The 22,110-nt window shown below is 42.7% G+C and overlaps 2 protein-coding genes across 4 annotated transcripts in view; one reads left to right on the top strand and one right to left on the bottom strand.

Annotated features, from left to right (window-relative positions):
• The window catches only part of MDH1B (malate dehydrogenase 1B), a 90,339-nt gene extending 80,347 nt beyond the window's left edge, over window positions 1-9,992 (bottom strand). Inside the window, exons 1-2 of one of the 2 annotated variants that reach the window (XM_068244979.1) lie at window positions 9,436-9,992; window positions 5,300-5,412 (exon numbers count right to left, since the gene is read on the bottom strand). In XM_068244979.1, coding sequence (XP_068101080.1) covers window positions 5,300-5,412; window positions 9,436-9,643 — 321 coding nt within the window. In that variant the 5' untranslated portion in view covers window positions 9,644-9,992. Of the gene's footprint in view, window positions 1-482; window positions 556-5,299; window positions 5,413-9,435 lie in introns of those variants that run through there. The other variant, XM_068244980.1, reaches the window with a different exon arrangement.
• Window positions 9,533-22,110, top strand: part of FASTKD2 (FAST kinase domains 2) — a 97,063-nt gene continuing 84,485 nt past the window's right edge. The window contains exon 1 of one of the 2 annotated variants that reach the window (XM_068244978.1): window positions 9,533-9,743. The gene's annotated coding sequence lies outside the window, so the exon portion shown is untranslated. The remainder of the gene's footprint in view (window positions 9,744-22,110) is intronic. The other variant, XM_068244977.1, reaches the window with a different exon arrangement.

Below are 22,110 nucleotides of genomic sequence, written 5' to 3'. Positions count from 1 at the left end.
TCGCTAAGGGTCCTCCATAGGACATACTTTACCCCCCTTCGCCTCCACCAAATTGACTCTAGCAACTCGAGGGCTTGCTTCAGAGGCTGTACCGCTGATGGCTCTATGTCACATATATTCTGGACGTGCCCTAAAGTTAATAGAATCTGGTCTAAAAGTAACTCCCTCCTTACAGGGGTGTTTGGCAGACCCATCACTAAGGACCCCCGAACACTCTTACTAGGGCACAAACCCCCACATATGACCCAACCGGAACATAGACTTACGCAACGTATTGCAAATGCTACAAAGGTCCATATTGCTGCATCCTGGAGGACCCCCCTCTTATCTTTTCAGACCATCATGAAAAACATCGAATCAACTATGATCTCTGAACGGATCAATGCCAGAATAGACGATAAACTAGATAACTTTGAAAACACCTGGCAACCATGGTTAACCTTTAGGGGCATAAACACCTAGATTCTTCCCAAATAACTAACCATATTTCGCTACTCACGGGACTCCTCACCCCTACAATCTGAACGACCCATTGTTACTGCTGTCAGTTAACCATAAACCAGTATGAGACCAAACTGTCACTGTCACTCAACCCTAACTGTTTTACATTATCTATACATAACTTAGGAACAAACCCAAACACAAGAACCCTGGAATCAGTACCGTATGCTAATGTAATCATATATTATAGTGTTAATTACTCCATATCTTGCTATGGAGTTTATTTCAGCTGTTGATATGTTATCTGTTTTACTTGTTTCTGGTTTAAGCTTATCCACTAGGACCTGTGTGTCCTATAAGGTGTTATGATTATGCAAATGATACCTGTTTTAACTTGCGCTAAATAAAGAGATTTTTGACACCTAAAAATTAGCTATAAATAGTTACCCCACTCACAAAAATAGTTACCCCACTCACAAAAGATCAGCAAAATGTTCATATGTCAAGAGAACACGTTAACTGTACAGGGCTATATGCAATCTACATAGCACATTATGTTAATAGTGTAACTCACGTTACACATGCAATGCCTACATGTGCTCTCTGCGCACAAACATTTTTCTGATCTTTTAGGCTGCTTACACACTAAGACGTTACAGGTGCACGTTAGTGCGCCTGTAATGCTCCCCCAACGCACAGCAATGTAACACAAGTGGGCTGTTCACACAGCCCTGTTGCCTTACATGTAACGCTGCACGTTGTTCGGAAAGTGCAGCATGCTACGGCGTTAGAGCGGCTATAGCCGCGTTAGACTGTTTGCACATGCGCAGTGGGGGGTGAGAGGAGGCGGGGAGATGCTGCTACAGTAGCCGCGCACATGGCTACTTAATATTCACTGCACTGGCGGCCGCTGATTGGCCGGCGGGACCACGTGATGCGGAGTGTCTCGCTCCGCATCACGTGGTCCTGCCGGCCAATCAGTGCCACTCTGGGAGACCTTATACGGATAGAGCCGCCTAACGCGGCTCACTCTACCGTCCTCTCCCGCACCACCATACGTTGCATTAGGTGCACGTTATGCGACCTTAACGTAGCACCTAACGCAATCTCTTGGTGTGCAAGTAGCCTTAGGAATATACCCCAGTGCATGTTATTGCTGTGCACTGTTTTTTTTACAGTTTAATGTTATTAAAAATACCTTTTCTTTTCAATTTGCAACTAGATAGTAATTTCAGTTAAAATAAGTACATGCTGCATTTACTTTCTAGACTGAAATCTACATGCTGTGTTTTTAGTATGTAATTCCTTCTCCTGCATGAGTAATCAGCTATACAAAGCAGCTGTGCAATTCTGGTTATTTACAGTATTTTCCAAGCATGCACTAATCCAATTTGAAAGGAGAGAAACAAGAGGAGCATGGTATTTGTGTGCTCAGAATCAAGTTAAGCAGCTTGAAAATATATGTCATTATTCTTAGTAATGTGTGGAGCTTTTAGGGATTGCTTACTTGTTAACAAAACCGGAGTTCACCCTAAGGCCCCATTTCCACTATCGCGAATACACATGCTTTGTCCGCATGCGGATTCGCATAGCCAATACAAGTGGGATGGCCCTGTTTCCACTTGTCAGTAATCCTGAGCGTTTTTCTGTGCAGGAGAAATCTGCACGGCAGAGCCATCAGAATTCGCATCCCGCACACCGCTATGCGAATCGTCGCTAATGTACGTAATAGGAAATCGCATGCGGTTTTGGCATGCGTATTTTACCGCGATTTCACATGCGATTTCGCATAGAAAGTAATGTTAAATCACACAGGCAGTGACATGGTTAAAATCGCATCACTACTAACCTATGCGAAATCGTGGTAAAATACGCATACGGAATCGCACCCGCATGCATTTTCTTTAAGGGGGGAGCCGCGGCAATTCCACACCGCATAAGTGGAAACGGGCCCTAACATCTCATCATCATCCTTGCTAATGCCAGCATTAAGGGGGCCACTAACGATACAATTTGCTGAACGATCGTTTGGGAAAGATTATTCGTATGAACGATCGGAAATGATCCTTTGAGACCATTAATGGACCAAAATCTCCTAACCAATCCAATCAGATTGACAGGACCGATCCAAAAATCGATTTCACGAATCTGATGGGATTAGTTAGAACTTTTTTTTTTTTATTAGTGGTCATAAACGATCATTTTCGATCACTCGTTCGTAAACCATCGTTCAGCAAATTGTATAGTTAGTGGCCACTTGTATGCTAATTTTCCACTGTAAACATTTTGATTTTCTCAGCCTCAAATTCTTGAAAACAGGAGGTAGTTTCAGTGACTGCCTTGGGAAACTGGTACAACTTTCTTATGGAAAGATACTTGAGAAACTGGATATATTCAAAGCGAATCAGGCAATTTTAGCTTTACGGGTATTTAGTTAACCTTTTTGCAGAAAAGTTACAGGCCATCCCAATAGGCATAACAGGCTGGTAACTAGAGCTGAGGGCAACCAGCATGTTTGCTGGATCTCTTGCTGAGAACTTTTACTATCTTTTCTCAGAGCTGGGCATTTTTACGAAACGTTTAATGCATAAACCCAATGCAATGTCTAGTATTCTTGTGTACAAACATTGGGATATTATTTAATCTTTTTATCTAATATGCAGACCAACATTCCACTCAGCCTAATTAAAGTGTACAGTACTCATCCTAATTAAAGTGTACAGTAATTACATATAGTTACATAGTTATTTGGGTTGAAAAAAAGACATACGTCCATTGAGTTCAACCAGAAAATAAAGTACTAGATCCCATAATTCCATAAGGTAATTTCTGTGCATATTGCATATTCCAAACTGCAAGAGCACTAACAGTGCTGGTGCACACCTTGGAGCAGATTTAATATGCTACTGTAAATGTGGATCTCCCCTTTAAATGTCTGTGCCTCCTTTAAGAGGACCTAAACTCTTCCACAGGAGAGAAGGAAAACAGAGAGAAACCCAACCTGTGTGTATTTAGAGACAACAGCCGTTCTAATTCTACCTTATTTGGAAGTAATGAGCCACTGCAACTTGAGCTGTCATCTCTGTCTGATCTGTGAACCGGGTGTGCCATTCAGATAGGCGATATGTAAGCATGGGGGTTAACCATTTCTGTGCTCCCATGAAACTAGGAAGTAACCACTCTGCAGCATCTCAGTGGGAGTACTGTGGGCTGCAACAAATAAATGTTTTTCTTTACAGGTTATTATACTGTTTCTCATCTTTTAGGAACTGAGAGGAAGTCCTGGGTTTAGGTGCGCTTTAACTGGCTACTTGAAAAAGGGTTTAACAATGTAGCGCCATCACAATTTAGAATCATGTATAAAAGTTACCTGATATAATTATAGGAGCTGAAACTGTTTGCTTGGATTACACTTAGTGAGGTGCTACCTACAAGTCATTGTTGGTATGTCTACTGGCTTGTTAATAAAGAACATATTGGGCTTGATTCACTATGTGGTGCTAACCTACTTAGCACGTCTAAAGTCTTTAGACGTGCTAACCAGGGTGCTAAGTAGGTTAGCACCAGATTACTCAATCAGATCGCGCGCTAAGTACCCGCGCGCAAAGTTTTGCGTGCGCAAAGTCCTATGCGCGCGCTAAGTCCCATAGGCTTTAATGGGCACTTCGCGCGGAGCGCCCTGAGCTCTGTGCAGTGCGCGCGTAAATTTTTAGGAGTATAAAGTTTTGCGCGCGAAAAGCTCGTCTAGACGTGCTAAGGGGCTTTTCACAGGCGTGCTAACAGTAAGCACCGCTTTGTGAATCAAGCACATTCTGTTCAAAGGGATACTTAACTGAAAAAAAAATATGCCAGTTACTTACCTAGGGTTTCTGCCAGCCCCCTGAAATCCTTCTAGTCCCTCTCCCTCATTCCGCTCTGTGCCATTCCTACCCCTCTATAAGCTTGGCCAATGTGCATGCATGGCACCAGCCGCATGCCTCCTCCAATCTCATTGGCTCACATTGATCACAGGGTCAGGGGCAAATGAAATCGGTTCTCTGGTGTCAGCGACGGCAGAGCGAGTGAGTAATAGGAGAGCGGGGTGATCAGCGGTAACAGCAGGTCTGTGTGACATGACGTCGTTAGGCCACTTTTTTTGTACCAACGGTCTCTGGTCCTTAAAGGGCCAGAAACCACTGGTACTGAAGTGGTTAATATAGGATCAACATGTCCATTGGTCTGCTATGGTCAGCTCTGTGAAATGGACTGTTTTAGTCCTAAATGTGAACCTACTTAAAGTCCAGATGTTACTGTTTCTGTGTGAAATGAGGTCATGCATTAAAAATATGGTCATAAGACTTCCTTAAAGTAAACCTGAGATGGAGCAGGATAAAAAAAATTATGCATACCTGGGATTTCCTGCAGTCGCTTCCAGGCTGATCACTTCCTCCCAGTCATCCTGCGCCGCCTGGATCTTTCACAATTTATTCCTGGAAAGTCTACTGGTCTGGGGTGTACTGCGCATGTGTGGCCTGGCTGCATGCATTACCCCACCACGCTCATGCAGCCGGGAGCATTTTGCACCTGCACAGTATTACTGCGCAGACGAAGAACGCTCCTGGGTATGGGAGCACAACAGGGTAGTGCGCGCGGCCAGATTGCTGCACTGACTGGAGGAGTTTCCGGGGCCAATTGCGGAGGATCCAAGCAGCAGCAGAGGACGACGAGGGAGCGATCAGACTGGAGGGGGCTGGAGGAAGCCTCAGGTATGTATGATTTTTTTCTCCTGCCCCATCTCAGGTACACTTTAAGTGTATAGAAGCTTAAACGAAAGCATAAACGAAAAAAAACAACATTGAATTATTTCAGATTTTCTTACCTCCCAGTTATTAGGATGCTGGATGGTTTTGTGAACTGTGAAATTTAACAGGTTTTTCTGCAGATAATCAGCAAGAAGTTCCGCTTTGGCATAATATGGGCAATCTGCCTTTCCTGTAAAGAGAGAAGAAAAGCTGACAAAAGGAACAGTACCTGATCTACTGCACGCTTGTTCAGGGTCTAAGACTAAAATATTAGAGACACAGATTAAGAGGACTATCAGGCAACTGGCATTGTTTAAAAGGAGATAAATATGGCAACCTCCATATCCCTCTCACTTCAGGTTCACTTTAAATAAATAAAACATAATGAAATGGGGAAAAAGGGCTAAGGACTGCCATATTTATTTTCTTTTGAGCAAGACCAGTTGCTTGGCAGCCCTGTTTGTCTATTTGGCTGCAGGAGTGTCTAACTCACACCAGAAACTAGCATGCAGCTAATCTTGTCAGATTTGACCAAAATGTCAGAAACGCCAGATCTGCTGCGTGCTTGTTCAGTGTCTATGGCTAAAAGTATTAAAGGCAGAGGATCATCATGATAGTCAGGCAACTGGCATTGTTTAAAAAGGAAATAAATATGGCAGCCTCCATATACCTCTTTCTTCAGTTGTCCTTTAAAGCCAGGCTACATTACATGACCCCTGGGACACATCACCTGGAGATGCACAGCACATCCTGCTACATTATATACTCCAAGTCTAGTGCATGTCTGTAAGTGGGACAGACGTGTAGAAAGGCTGCTTCTCATAAAAGCCCAGCAAACCAGTTGGGACCTCTCCTTTTGGCTATTGGCCATTTTCTACTACCCACTGTAAGCTCTTCTTTTTGTCCTTTTGTTCAAAGTTAAATTGGAATTACACTGTTGCATAACATAGAACAACTTAATCCCTTACTCTGTATTCCCCATACTGTACTCTCACTTATGGCACTTTTTGTCCAAAGTAATGTAATCTGTGTAAAAATCAGGTTTCAACAGTTCCATTGCTGGTAGCTGTCATTGCATGGTTATAGTATACCTAGTTTAACCAAAAAGCCCTAAGGTGCGTACACACTCGCCTGTCTGAGATTGGGACCCCATCCCCCAGACCACATCGCTGTGCCAACGCTGTACAGATGTCTAGTCAGCTTTTTTCTTAGATTAAATTCAATGAATTTTCTTGCTTGATTGATTGTAATGTTTGAGAAATCAAACCAATACACCACACACTATTACATTTTCTCTCAAATTTGATAACTTTCCACCTTGGCTGATAGATTAAAAGATAAAAAAAAAAAATGGGGAAATACAATTAATTTTTTCTTAATGAAAAGGGTACAATTGATTATTTTCACTCAATTTTATAAAAACAAAAACTGGAAAATCAAATGTGTTGGTAAAATTATGTATGACCACCTTAACGAGGGATGATTTTTTTTTTTGTTTAAGTTAAACATTTTATTTAGGTATTTTTTGGAGTGTGGGAGGTAAACAGCTATTTTTAAATGTAGTTTATTGTGTTTATTAACAAAAAATATATGTAGATGTAGTTTTACTATTTGGCCACAGTCATTTTTTTGCCATCCTGTAAGCGAGCGCTCTCGCTTACAGGAAGTGTAGGGAGGACGTGATTTTTTTTTGTTCAGAAAGACTGTGGCTTCTCATTGAAGCCGTCGGTTTTTCTAACGGGGACTTAGATCAATGAATAAACTACGTTCCCATTCATTGATCTCCGGGCTAACGGACGGTGGCACGGAAACGTGCGGGCTCACACACCATCGGCCGTGGGAGCACGCAGCAGCAGCCTTTTGGACATAGCAGCTACATCCAAAAGGCTGAAATAGCTAATTAAGGGGGAGTAGATACAAGCTTATCTAACAATGTGAACACAGATCTTTTTATGCTCAACAGTTTGTTTATAAAAACTAAAATATACACCACAGTTATAAAATGCTTCTTTGTGCAGACAGGACAGGGTGATAAAAAGTACAAATGGCTTTTGATAAAATTGCTATTTTAGCCACAAACAGTTAATCTTTCTTTGCAGTGGGAGGAGATGAGCTATGTAATCTGATCTGTTTTGTGTTGGGGAAGGAAGTCCTAATTTTACTGGAAATAAGGAGCTCCTGGAAGCAGCCTACCAGAACCAGACAACATTATTATTATTATTGATTTATATAGAGCAATCATCTTTTATAGCACTGCACAATATAATTACAAGACATGGGTGCAAAAAAAAAAAAAAACCATCATAAATATGACAATACAAAATTTTCTGCAATGCAAAAACAGCAATTGCAAGAAACAATAGGTGCAAGGTTACAATCTTAAAGGACTACTATGACGAAACATTTAAAATACATGTAAACACATACAAATAGGAACTACGTGTTTCCCAGAGTAAAATGAGCCATAAATTACTTTTTCTCCTATGTTGCTGTCACTTACAGTAGGTAGTAGAAATCTGACAGAACCTAGGGGCTAGTTCTAGTTCTCTCTCCATGGGGGTTTCTCAGAATGGCATTTATTCTTTATAAAGACACTCCCTGAAAGGGATTTAAACAAAGATGCTGGCCAGCCTCCCTGCTCACCGTATACTTTTTTTGGCAGTTGAACAGAGCAACTGCCATTCATTGAGTGATTTTGAAAATAACGAAAACCATGAGGAGATGGTTTAATCCAAAACCTGTCGGTTCTGTCAGATTTCTATTACCTACTGTAAGTGACAGCAACATAGGAGAATAGTAATTTATGTCTCGCTGTTCTCTGGAAGAAATGTACTTATTTGTATGTGTTTACATTTATTGCAAAAAGTGCAGATGTCAAATGCACAAAAACGTTATGCATTACCAATTAATGCAAATTTCCTTTCATATGTGTTGACCTAAGGTGAGGCCTTAAATCTTACTTCCAAACTGTGTATACCTCTGTTCCTTTCAGTTTGTAGCGTTTTCTCAATTTTAAGTGTCAAAATGAGGCTATTATCTGGAAGTCAAAGATTTAAAAAGGGGGGAGGGGTGCAGGGTTGCCACCTCATCCGTTTAAATACCACCACATATGAATTGTAAAGGTTCTGGGGCTACTCACACATAATCAGTGCCTAAACTGCATCTAACTAGCCACAAGGCATGTATAATTCTTATGTGTCGGTATTTAAAGGGATGATGTGGCAACCCTAAGAGGTGCCAGGGCACCCAGATCTCCACCTTTCACACATGCCTGCACACTTGTGAGGACTGCCCACTCCAGGGACTTTCTGCCCACATCCTGGATTTCACCTTCACAGATGAGGAGAGTAAACTCTACTTCCTACCAGGGTTGCCACCTCATCCCTTTACATACTGGCACATATGAATTATACATGCCTTGTGGCTAGTTAGATGCCATTTAGGCACTGATTATGTGTGAGCAGCCCCAGAACTTGTATAACTTAGATGTGGCGGTATTTAAAGGGATGAAGTGGCAACCCTGCTTCCTACTGGGGGAAGAGGAACCAACGGTGCAAATAGCAGCCCGATATGTCGCTGCCTGCCACTGAGAGGCACTTGATACCCCATGGATTGTGTACCCCTTATACTGTTCCCAATACCCCTTCTACCCCTAGGGACTATATCCCCCATATACTTCCACCTATACCCTCCCCATACCTATAATCCCACAGCCAACCCCTCCCATGCTAATGTTTTGCTTGGACAATGCTAAATGTATTTGGTCCCGCCAATTAAGCTTTTTTTTTTTGGGGGGGGGGGGGGGGATTGGATTTAGATTCATGAAGACACGCCAATCCAAATCCAAATCCAAAAAAGCTTTATTGGCAGGACCAAATACATTTAGCATTGCCAAAGCAAAACAAAACATTAACATGGGGGGGGGGGGGGGGGGGGGAATTGTGGGAATAAGGGAAGGATAAAGGGGGTTGGGGTATATAGTCCATAGGTGTGTGGAGGATGTAAGGGACAGCATGGGGGACTGGGATATACAGTCCATAGGGGGGTATGTTGATCAGACGCCCCCTCTTGTGGCCTTTTAGCCAAGTGCAGTGATTGATCTCTATTTGTCGTTCTTCGTCAGTATTCTTCACTTCACTGAACTTCACATTGAGAAATACATTACACCAACCTGTAAAAAAACAAACGGGTGAAGGAAACAGCAGATGTTTACCTGCAAGAACAAACCTCGCCATGACTTCTGGTATCAGCACTGCATACGAGACTTCAGCGTGGTACTGTCGCCAAGCAACGTTATACAAAGCAAGAGAAGGAGGTACCCGTAAAGATACTGCCGTATGCAAACCCAAATAAATTCCTATATCAACCTCTAGATGTCGATAGAGGCCCAACCCGATAGAGCATGCTCGTGAAAACGACATTGCGCTAGTTTGAGTCTTCGTAGTTTCCGTATACGGAATGTCTTGCGTGACGTCACAAGATGGCGGCGCCCTTGTAATCTGATTTCTTGTCTTTTACAAGGTGAGTACTGGTACGTTCTGGATTGTGCTGTTCAGCTCGGAGTGCTTTTGACGTCGCTTCCACTAGCGTCACTTAGGTCATTCCAGAATTTAATGGCGTGTTTCCCCCTCACCGTGATCAAATTATTTCTAAAGGAAAATAAAACAATAGCTATTTGAAATGACATTTTCCCGATTTTTTTAGCGCATTGTTAGTATCCCGATATTCTGAACAGTAGAGTTTGCTCGCCACACCGAAGTACGCTTGTTTTGCTTGCCTGCTTAGTAGTGTGATTTGGCGTGAGCTTGATGCTAGTCTGAGGACCTGTGTTACTAGACAGGCTGCAGCTCTTTATGTTCCAGTTTCAAGCCCAAGAAGAATAGAGGTGGTTAATTTATGCAGATTGGATTTGGGCCAAGCAAAATACTCAGGAAGTGTATTTGATTGGCCCAGGTCCAAGCAGCATGGAATTTGCACTAAACCTGTATGGGAGACAGGATTATTTGAGTACATTTGAAATCGGCGCTGGTAGACTTGGGCGCAGGATACAGCGGTATAGCTGATCCTGCTACTGCACAAGTCCGGGACGATTTAATTACTATTCCCCCTCCAGGCCGCCATGGATAGTGGGGGAATGAAATAATTCGGCTTCCAACGATTGCTGGAGGCCGAATTATTATGTTTTTAAGCAACCTCGGCTCCGTCTTCTGAGGGAGCCAACGTTCCTCACTGAGCGCTTCAATAGGAGTTAGTGTTGTCCGGATCATGAACGATTCGGATCTTTGATCCGAATCTATTTTGTGAGTCGAATCATCCGAATCATCAAAATGAGTGATTCGGATCGCAAAAGGGGCGGGGCCAGGAGCAACACGCCCCCTCTCAGCGGGCAGCGGGGTCCTGGAAGCAGAGCTGAGATGGATCGCTCTGTTGGATGGGAGCCAGCCTTGCAGGGAGACAGGTAGATGAGAGAGAGGGGACATGGGTGCCACTGCCAGATATGTGTAGAGCACATATACTGGCTATAACGTGCTGCTGATTATAGGCTGTCTGTTCCGTAGTTGTGCACAGTGAACACATTGGAAGCTTTTGACTCAGCTCAGCACAGCTCAGTAACTTTGCAGGCACTGTGATTGCAGCGCAATATGATCCTCCTGCACTCGGCACTAAACAGCAGCACTTCACTTTGGGCAATGCTTTCTTTCACTGCGAAGTTTGCATTCAAAGTACACAGATGAGCATATAGGTGAAATATATGTAAAGCATATGATTGCAGCATGTGGGTATTGTGTGCAAACAAACATTTCTGCTCTATGCTCGTCCCTCCTCCCTTCTCCGTCCACTCCCTGCCCTCTGTCCATCTTCTCCCCTTCTCTGTGTGTCCACCCCCTCCCCTTCCTTGTCCATCGCAGGGAAAGACCTGTCCTGCTATTCATTTCACCCCCGAATGCTTCGGTAGTAAAATGATCCGAGATTTGGATCAAAGATCCGGATCTTTTCAATGATCCGATTCGAATCATCCGGATCATTGAAAAGATCCGAACTTCCCATCTCTAATAGGAGTGATTCGGGTACTTATCTGTTAGCCGGGCGCATCCGGCAGGTGGCGACAAAACTCCACCAGGGTTACATCTTTCCCTACTATCCATGTCGGCCTGGAGGGGGAATAGTAATTATCGCCACCTGCCGGATGCGCCCTGCTAACGGATAAGTACCGTGATTCCTATTGAAGTCTATGGAGGGGGCGGCTGCGCCCAAATCTAGCAGCGCTGAAAAGCACTGCTCCGGGATTATTTCCATCTCATTGATCATTCTTATTAAAGAACAGGGGTAAGCAAATCTAATTTGCTGTAGATATTGCAGCTACAATTAGTTATCTGAATAATTATGAGGAAAGGAGTGGGGTGACTGGGTCCTTGAATGGGCTAATCAGATTTGGGAAAAAAAATATTGAAATCTCAATAGTAGATAGACTGCAGCAAGCTTCTCTTATTCATGTTTTTAACATATGGTGAACCTGTTATAAGAGGAAAATACTTATCTCAGCAGAGGGAAGCCTTCCATGTCCTCTTTGATCCCACTGCTGCTGGCTGGGACAGTTTTTGTGGCCACGTTCCCCGCTTTGTACAAGTGTAGCAGTACTGCGCATGCTTGAGTACGGCCATGCTCGTGCACTGAGGAGCGTGGCCACAAGGACATATCTGACAAGATCTTGTCGGATATGTTCAGAGGGATCCTGCATGGGAACAGTAGGGTTGAGGATTACATGGGAATCCTCTGGACTATCCAGAAGCTTCCCTCTTCTAAGGTAACTTTTATTTTTTTATGTTGTTACAGGTTTAGGCCCGGTTCACATTAGCGTTCTGAGCTAAAAGGATCCGGTCTCCGCTTCACCGAATCCGGATGGCTCAGACAGTGGCCCGGTTCAAACGGATATGATCAATGATTGATCGGATACGTTTTCACTCAGCAAATACATACCTAATCTTCCATAGCAGCCGGCGGGAGAGGCTTCCTCTTCTTCTGCTGTGACTACACAGCGCGTCATGTGACTAGTCCTATGACGCGGAAGAAGACAGAAGCCTCTACCGCATGCTGCTACGGAAGATTAGGTATGTATAAACCCTCCCTCACCCACCTGCCCGGCTGCTGCACTCTCCCCTCACCCTCCTGTCGCTAGATTTGCGTCGGCACATGCCCCCATCCCCCGTGGAGCGGTCCGTTTCTTCACTACTGTGAACAAACGTTTTGTTTTACATTGCCCCAATGCAGCTTTGTCCGGATCCGTTCCGCTAAGCAAAACGGTCCGGCAAATTAGGGCCTGCAGAAATTGTTAGGTCCATGGATCAGAACGTACGGAACGTATCCGTACCAACGGACGCATGTGAATGGATCCATAGGTTAACATTGGATCCTTTCACATCTGTTCCGTTTGTACAGTATACGTTCCGATCCAGAAAAAAACGCTAATGGGAACCAGGCCTTAATTAAAGGGGGTTACATTTGGGGCCCATTCACACTTGTGTGTTTTCAGAGCGATTTCAGCATCGCTGAAAATCGCTAGCGGTTTGAAAAACGCGTGTACAATGAAAGTATATGGAAGTGTTCTCATCTAAGCGATTTGCTGAAACGCAAATGCGTTGCCTGCAGCGTTGGCCTGTTTCAATCAACAGAGCTTTCACAGCGATTTTACCCAGCCAACCTTGCAGATTACCCACAAAAGGCTAATTGAACTAGAAATCGTAAAACGCTAATCGCTGAAAAAACTGAAAAATCGCTGGGAAATCACTAGGAAAAAATGCCAGAAAATCACTCAGCGTTTGCGTATAGCAATTTCTAGTGTGAATGGGCCCTTAAAGTGTACCCAAGAGGGGAAAAAAAAAAACAGATAAACACCAAAGATGAGAAGCCTTCAGTTGCTTCCCACTTCCTCCTAGCTCCCATCGTTGTTGCATGTACCCCAAGAACATATCCGACAAGTACTTGTCAGATATGTGGCTGCGCTCCTCTTCATGCACATCGGCGCAGGAAGTAGCTTTCTGCATGGCTGTACTTGTGCATGAAGAGGAGCTGGGTCACGATTTACAAGAAGGTCCCAGGCTGTGGGCTCCATGAGGACATAGACTGTGAAGGGTTTAGAGCAGGCATGGGCAAACTTGGCCCTCCAGCTGCTGAGGAACTACAAGTCCCACAATGCATTGCAGGAGTCTGACAGCCACAGTCATGACTCATAAAGGCAAATGCATTGTGGGATTTGTAGTTCCTTAACAGCTGGAGGGCCAAGTTTGCCCATGCCTGGTTTAGATAGAGGCTACCTTCTTAGGTAAGTATCTTTTTTTTTTTTTTTTCTTTCATTCATGTCTGCACAGCAACCATTTCAGTGTGATGCACAATCTGGTTCATTTGGCTGCCAATAAAAAAATAAATGAACAGTTTAAACTTTTCAGCACTCTTTTGCTGTCAACAGAGTTTGCTCAATCAGATAAAACTAATTTGCTATTTATACCTTATTTTCTAGGCAATCCCATACTTAGTGGAATTGCTTAGTAAATAAGGTATAAATAGTATGAACCAAATTGCTCTAATAGTTACTATGTAACTATTAGAGCAATTTAGTTCATGCTATTTATAACTTATTTACTAAGAAATTCTATACCTAGTGTATACTAGAGCATTTGAGCAATGAAATGATCAGCATATCTGCTGGCAGGCCATTGGTCGGCCACAAGTGCCATACAGCTGCATGCAATTGCAGCTTTTGGTAACACCGCGCGTGTCACATTTGAGATGCGTTGGTGATATCCAAAAACCGTTGCATCTCAGCACAGGAGGTGCCAGACTTATGCTGCATACACACTTGAGATAAAAGTCTCTGGAAAAGGCAAGATCACAGACCAATTATACCCCATTCCATGTAGTATGAGAGCCATACCTTCACAGTCTATTCTATGGAGCTGAACTCCCCATCAGATAACATCTTTGCAAGATGCTGCACACAAAGATGCCCGTACACATTCAAAAGATCATTATCTGCAAAAGATCTCTTCCTGCAATAGATCCATTCCTTCAAAATGCATTCATAGTCTATGAGATCTGCAGATCATCATACACACCTTGTTTAGCAGGCAATCATCTGCATATCATCTGCAGATCAGATCCACCAGGATGGATTTTCAGATCTGCAGATGATTGCCAGATATGCAGATGAAGTCTGTTAAACAAGGTGTGTATGAGGATCTGCAGATCTCATAGACTATGCATGCATTTTGCAGGAATGGATCTATTGCAGGAAGAGATCTTTTGCAGATAATGATCTTTTGAATGTGTAAGGGCATCTTTGTGTGCAGCATCTTGCAAAGATTTTATCTGATGGGGAGTGCAGCTCCATAGAATAGACTGTGTAGAGTATGGCTCTCATACTACATGGAATGGGGTAAAATTGGTCTGTGATCTTGCCTTTTCCAGAGACTTTTATCTCAAGTGTGTATGCAGCATTAGATGCAACTCCATGGGGATGCCACCTATCCACTGCCTGTTCTGAGCAATAGCGAGTGCCTGACCGGCGGACTGGAGCAACTGACCGGCGTCGAATTCACCACCTTCAGCTGCTCGTAGTGATGAAATAAAGTATATAAAAACATGTATCAAAGTGCAACATCACATGTTAACGTGTACCAGAGACTAAATTGGATAACATTTTTACATTTACATACCTGGAACTCCCTCCAGCCCAAGGCGCACGGATCGCTCCCATGCCGCCGTCCTCCGCCTACTGTATCGCTGGTACCGGGTCCCGTAACTGTGGGTAGTCTGCGCAAGAGACATGCACTCTCTACGTATCTATCCGGCAGCCACCGCAGAGATTTGTAGAGAGCGCACGTCTCTTGCTCAGACTGGCTGCAACTGGCCGAAGTTACGGGATCTGGTACCAGCGATACAGAAGGCTGACGGCGTGGGAGCGATCCGTGCGCATGAGGCTGGAAGAAGCTCCAGGTATGTATAAAACTTTTATTTTATTTAGTTGTTTGTTGTCTGGTTTTCTTTAAGTGCAAAAAATAAAACTATTCATCTGTGAGGAAATTCTACAAATAACAATAAAGATGAATGTATCATTCCTCACGGAATCATCAGCCCTCACTGAACACACAATAATTTATTAAAAATCATTATAAAACATTGAATTGGGGTGCATAACAATAAATGTACAACCATTATTGATCACAGTAGGCATTGTATATTAAATGGAACCTAAACTGAGAAGGATATGGATTTTTCCTTTTAAAATACAGTGGTTTGCAAAAGTATTCGGCCCCATTTAAAAGTTTTCCACATTTTGTCACATTAGTGCCACAAACATGAATCAATTTTATTAGAATTCCGTGTGAAAGACCAATGCAAAGTGGTGTACACGTGAGAAGTGAAATGAAAATCATACATGATTCCAAACATTTTTTACAAATAAATAACTGCAAAGTGGGGTGTGCGTAATTATTCAGCCCCCTTTGTTCTGAGTGCAGTCAGTTGCCCATAGACATTGCCTGGTGAGTGTTAATGACTAAATAGAGTGCACCTGTGTGTAATCTAATGTCAGTTCAAATACAGCTGCTCTGTGACGGCCTTAGAGGTTGTCTAAGAGAATATTGGGAGCAACAACACCATGAAGTCCAAAGAACACACCAGACAGGTCAGGGATAAAGTTATTGAGAAATTTAAAGCAGGCTTGGGCTACAAAAAGCTTTCCAAAGCCTTGAACATCCCATGGAGCACTGTTCAAGCGATCATTCAGAAATGGAAGGAGTATGGCACAACTGTAAACCTACCAAGACAAGGCCGTCCACCTAAACTCACAGGCCGAACAAGGAGAGCGCTGATCAGAAATGTAGTCAAGAGGCCCATGGTGACTCTGGACGAGCTGCAGAGATCTACAGCTCAGGTGGGAGAATCTGTCCATAGGACAACTATTAGTCGTGCACTGCACAAAGTTGGCCTTTATGGAAGAGTGACAAGAAAAAAGCCATTGTTAACAGAAAAGCATAAAAAGGCCCATTTGCAGTTTGCCACAAGCCATGTGGGGGACACAGCAAACATGTGGAAGAAGGTGCTCTGGTCAGATGAGACCAAAATGGAACTTTTTGGCCAAAATGCAAACCGCTATTTGTTTCGAAAAACTAACACTGCACATCACTCTGAACACACCATCCCCACTGTCAAATATGGTGGTGGCAGCATCATGCTCAGGGGTTGCTTCTCTTCAGCAGGGACAGAGAAGCTGGTCAGAGTTGATGGGAAGATGGATGAAACCAAATACAGGGCAATCTTGGAAGAAAACATCTTGGAGTCTGCAAAAGACTTGAGAGTGGGGCGGAGGTTCACCTTCCAGCAGGACAACGACCCTAAACATAAAGCCAGGGCAACAATGGAATGGTTTAAAACAAAACATATCCATGAGTTAGAATGACCTAGTCAAAGTCCAGATCTAAATCCAATTGAGAATCTGTGGCAAGATCTGAAAGCTGCTGTTCACAAACACTGTCCATCTAATCTGACTGAGCTGGAGCTGTTTTGCAAAGAAGAATGGGCAAGGATTTCAGTCTTTAGATGGGCAAAGCTGGTAGAGACATAGCCTAAAAGACTGGCAGCTGTAATTGCAGCAAAATGTGGTTCTACAAAGTATTGACTCTGGGCTGAATAATTATGCACACCCAACTTTGCAGTTATTGATTTGCAAAAAATGTTTGGAATGATGTATGATTTTCATTCCACTTCTCACGTGTACAACACTTTGTATTGGTCTTTCACGTGGAATTCCAATAAAATTGATTCATGTTTGTGGCAGTAATGTGACAAAATGTGGAAAACTTCAAGGGGGCCGAATACTTTTGCAAACCACTGTAATACCAGTTGCCTGACTCTCCTGCTGATCCTGTGTGTCTAATACTTTTAGCCACAGCCCCTCAACAAGCATGCAGATCAGGTGCTTTGACTGAAGTCAGACTTTAGCTGCATGCTTGTTTCAGGTGTGTGATTGGGCCAATAATGCAGCCAAAGAGATCAGCAGGATGCCAGGCAACTGGTATTGTTTAACAGGAAACATCCATATCCCTCTGTTTAGGTTCTCTTTAAACATGAGGTAAGTTTACTGGTATAATAATTACCGGTGGTGTTGGCTTCTATATACCGCTAATTAAGCTCCTGTTTGTGCACTGGTGGGAGGATCTGCTCTCAGAATCAGTGATGCTTTATCACATTCCCATTGATACTGGAGTGTCTGTTCAGACATTGTACTGCCTAAAATGCTGTGTGCTCTGTGTACAGAATCGGCAAGTGGGACTGTTGAGAGAGCAGCATTTACAAATTTATGAGATAAGGAGATCTTCCTGTGATGGCAGTAAGGTCAAATTAGCAGTGAATGTAAGCCGTGGCACTGGCATGCGAACATAAAACAACATTAGATTTATTAAATAAACAGCAGGGAAGTGCTAAATAACTCACTGTATTAGTACCCCAAAGTTCATTGCAGAGCACTGATGGGTCATGGCACATAGGATAGTATAGGCCATATGGATTACTACCACCAGATGGATGAAGAATAACAAAACAATTTGTTAGTTTTGTTTATGTATTAATATATATATTACCTTTACTTTTAAAACGAAAACTGTATACACGTGCTGGATGAAACATGTCCAAGGTGGCCAATATCGACTGCTTCTGCTGAGAATCTGGTGTGTTTACACAGTGGCACCCAACCCCCTTAGTGGCTCTGTCAGTGATCATCCTGGCAGTTTGATTCAGCCGAGGGCAATGTTCTCCCTTTTTACCCTCCTGCTCTGTGATATGCCTTACCCACTAGCTCCGTGACATGCCTTGCATGCCACTCCTTTGGACTGTCTTCCCCCCCCCCCCCTGCATAGCAACGGAAGACGTTGCTAACTTGTACAGCATCGGCCCTGCAATGTCAACCGAGGGATTGAGTCCAGGGCCTTGCAATGTCACCAAAGGGATTGATTCTTGATCCCTGTCAGGTGACATGCCTCATACGCGTGTATGAGGCTTTATGTAATTTTTCAAAGTGGAAATGCCTAAGAAGAGGTCTAAAAATGCCATAGGCCCATTTTACACTTAATCAGTTGCTCTCAGTTATAACTGAAAAAAATAAAAACTGATTTTCAAAGTATTGCCCATGTTTTCCTGTGGTACAGTTCACACTCTACGCGTTTTAACTGAAATCTTTTTCACAATGCACTGCTATGGAAAAAAAAGCATACTGACGCATACCAGCGCATTACGTGTAAAAGGGCCCTTTTCCACTAGAGGAGGAATATAATTTTAATTCTAGTTTTACTTTCCTACATTTTTTTTGTGTATGCTGCAGCCACAGAATAATACATTTAGAGGTCTTATAGCTTTTTTTTTTTCCAAATAATAGTATATTTACATTGTGGCGAGTTGAGGTGGCATTATTATATCTCTGAGCTTTGTACAGCTCAAACATATGTGATCATTAAAGTGGACTCAAATTACAAATACAACATTTCAGAAATAAAATTAATTTTCTAACTTATGATAATAAATAGCAGCCTTTTTTCAGCTGCATGATGACAAATCTAAAATATTTACATTTATTGGAGGAACCCTTCCTTTCATATTGCCGGGACAGATTTTGGCAGACTGGTGGAGGAGATAAAAAAACAAAACACAGGCTGCTACTGATAATGTCACAGGGGAGGTGATCTCAGCTTGTGTGAGATTTCACATAGACAATGCCCCTGTGAGGGAGGGTAGCTGATGACAAACACACCCATGATCTAAAACCTCCTACTAAGCTCAGACGCTGCCACCTGTATAACCCTAGTTATGAAAAGAGAGGGGTGAATAGCATGCACTGAAATTCTCTTAGGTTAAGAGTGTTTATTTATCGTTGGATAGTAGAGAGAAAAAACACAGAGAGATCCGGGAGCCCAATCTGGTGCAATATGGTTAGTGGATCTGGATGTAGCTATTAAAAGCAGTAAATATACTCACAAACGTGGGTTGCAGTAAAGGCAACCACTTGTGTCCGCAGGTGGGGAAGTACCGTCCCCACTCGGCCTTTAGGTCCTAGGTGGTCGCTGCTCCAAAAAAAAACAACAAAAAAAACCGATTTAACGGTCGACTAAAATCGGCCTAATCTCCCCTACTGACAAGAGGGGTGTAAACTTGCTGGGTACAGGTAGGAGGCGCCCGGGAAAGGATGTTCAATATAATACTCTATATGGCAGTATCCAACTACTACAAAATAGGTTGTCCTACCTTATAGGTGTCCCTTTAGGAAATAGAGACAATCAGAAGTAAAAAGGGAATAATTTTAATGGTGCACTAGATGACAACGCGTTTCACGGTCACAGCCGCTTCGTCAGGTCAATAGCAGTGCCTTAAAATACAAAATGGCAGCACTCAGGAACCGAACAATAGATATAGTATATACATGAAATCATGTCAAAATAGAAATAGGCATAAACATATTAGATATAATTGCAATCGACAGTATCTGTCAAGTGACTGTATAGCCATTACTTTTATACTAAACAGCTCACAAACCCCTCACCCACATTGTGGAGGGAAGTATTGGTCTAAAAATGTAATAGAGAGAGCTAAAAAGTAAAAAATAAAAATAATTGAGGATCATATAAAATATATATATACAAATACATGTGTGTGCACATAAATCTGTCCCTCTCTTATAAAGATACAGGGGACTGGTAGAATATGCTGTAATATATATATACACACACAAACGTATATACATGCATGTTAAAACAACAGATTTCCATAGACATATAAAGATACACATAAAGATATGCACATATGTACTGCCTATTGAGATTACGTGTAAAAATTAAAAGTTAAATTACCATATGTGTACCTATGTTTATGAACACCATAGGATTTCTATTGGCGGGGAATGAAGTATTTTAATTAAGAAAGCATCCTGGGTTTATAGGGGGGATTCTGTGTGATTCGGAATTGTAAAAGGATATAGTGACAGCTTAGGTAAAGCTGAAGTCCAGGTGGGTACAATGGAAGGAAGTGTAAGGTGAAATGATATGTTGGGGTGTGGGGCGGCTGGTCTCCCCAATAAATGAGAAATTAAGTGCTGGGAGTAAGATATGCAGAGCCATATGCAGGGGTTTTAAGGTTAGGGTGAGAAACCCAGGTAATGAGGAATGGCGTGGGGAAGGAACCCCTAGATGGCAGCGGGGTGGGCAGTCCGACTATAAGTGGCGGAGGGTAAAGAGTGGCGGGGCAAAAGAGGCTTACCTGTATTGCAGGGAGTCCGTGTGTCCGGGTGCCAATAATGCAGAGTGGCGTCCCTGGAGCTGTATATACTGTGGTGTGTCTAAGGGGAGGGCGGAAGTAGGCACAGATAGGGCAGGTGACGTCATCACGTCACGTGGGTCTGTATTTTATATATATATAAAATACAGACCCACGTGACGTGATGACGTCACCTGCCCTATCTGTGCCTACTTCCGCCCTCCCCTTAGACACACCACAGTATATACAGCTCCAGGGACGCCACTCTGCATTATTGGCACCCGGACACACGGACTCCCTGCAATACAGGTAAGCCTCTTTTGCCCCGCCACTCTTTACCCTCCGCCACTTATAGTCGGACTGCCCACCCCGCTGCCATCTAGGGGTTCCTTCCCCACGCCATTCCTCATTACCTGGGTTTCTCACCCTAACCTTAAAACCCCTGCATATGGCTCTGCATATCTTACTCCCAGCACTTAATTTCTCATTTATTGGGGAGACCAGCCGCCCCACACCCCAACATATCATTTCACCTTACACTTCCTTCCATTGTACCCACCTGGACTTCAGCTTTACCTAAGCTGTCACTATATCCTTTTACAATTCCGAATCACACAGAATCCCCCCTATAAACCCAGGATGCTTTCTTAATTAAAATACTTCATTCCCCGCCAATAGAAATCCTATGGTGTTCATAAACATAGGTACACATATGGTAATTTAACTTTTAATTTTTACACGTAATCTCAATAGGCAGTACATATGTGCATATCTTTATGTGTATCTTTATATGTCTATGGAAATCTGTTGTTTTAACATGCATGTATATACGTTTGTGTGTGTATATATATATTACAGCATATTCTACCAGTCCCCTGTATCTTTATAAGAGAGGGACAGATTTATGTGCACACACATGTATTTGTATATATATATTTTATATGATCCTCAATTATTTTTATTTTTTACTTTTTAGCTCTCTCTATTACATTTTTAGACCAATACTTCCCTCCACAATGTGGGTGAGGGGTTTGTGAGCTGTTTAGTATAAAAGTAATGGCTATACAGTCACTTGACAGATACTGTCGATTGCAATTATATCTAATATGTTTATGCCTATTTCTATTTTGACATGATTTCATGTATATACTATATCTATTGTTCGGTTCCTGAGTGCTGCCATTTTGTATTTTAAGGCACTGCTATTGACCTGACGAAGCGGCTGTGACCGTGAAACGCGTTGTCATCTAGTGCACCATTAAAATTATTCCCTTTTTACTTCTGATTGTCTCTATTTCCTAAAGGGACACCTATAAGGTAGGACAACCTATTTTGTAGTAGTTGGATACTGCCATATAGAGTATTATATTGAACATCCTTTCCCGGGCGCCTCCTACCTGTACCCAGCAAGTTTATTTATCGTTGTATGTGTCAGAGTGGTGCAACTAAATATTTTAAATTAAAAAAAAAATATTTGGTTTGGATCGCTTTAAGGTAAAATTTATTGACAAATACAAGCTGTTACTCTAGAATGAAGTGGTAAAATAGTTAGTCTTTTTTCATGCTAGGTAAGACACTGTCAAAGTTTTATGTT

The sequence above is a fragment of the Hyperolius riggenbachi genome, chromosome 7 (genome assembly GCF_040937935.1).
Source record: "Hyperolius riggenbachi isolate aHypRig1 chromosome 7, aHypRig1.pri, whole genome shotgun sequence".
In the NCBI taxonomy this organism is placed as follows: Eukaryota; Metazoa; Chordata; class Amphibia; order Anura; family Hyperoliidae; genus Hyperolius; species Hyperolius riggenbachi.
This window is presented reverse-complemented; position numbering and strand designations above follow the sequence as displayed.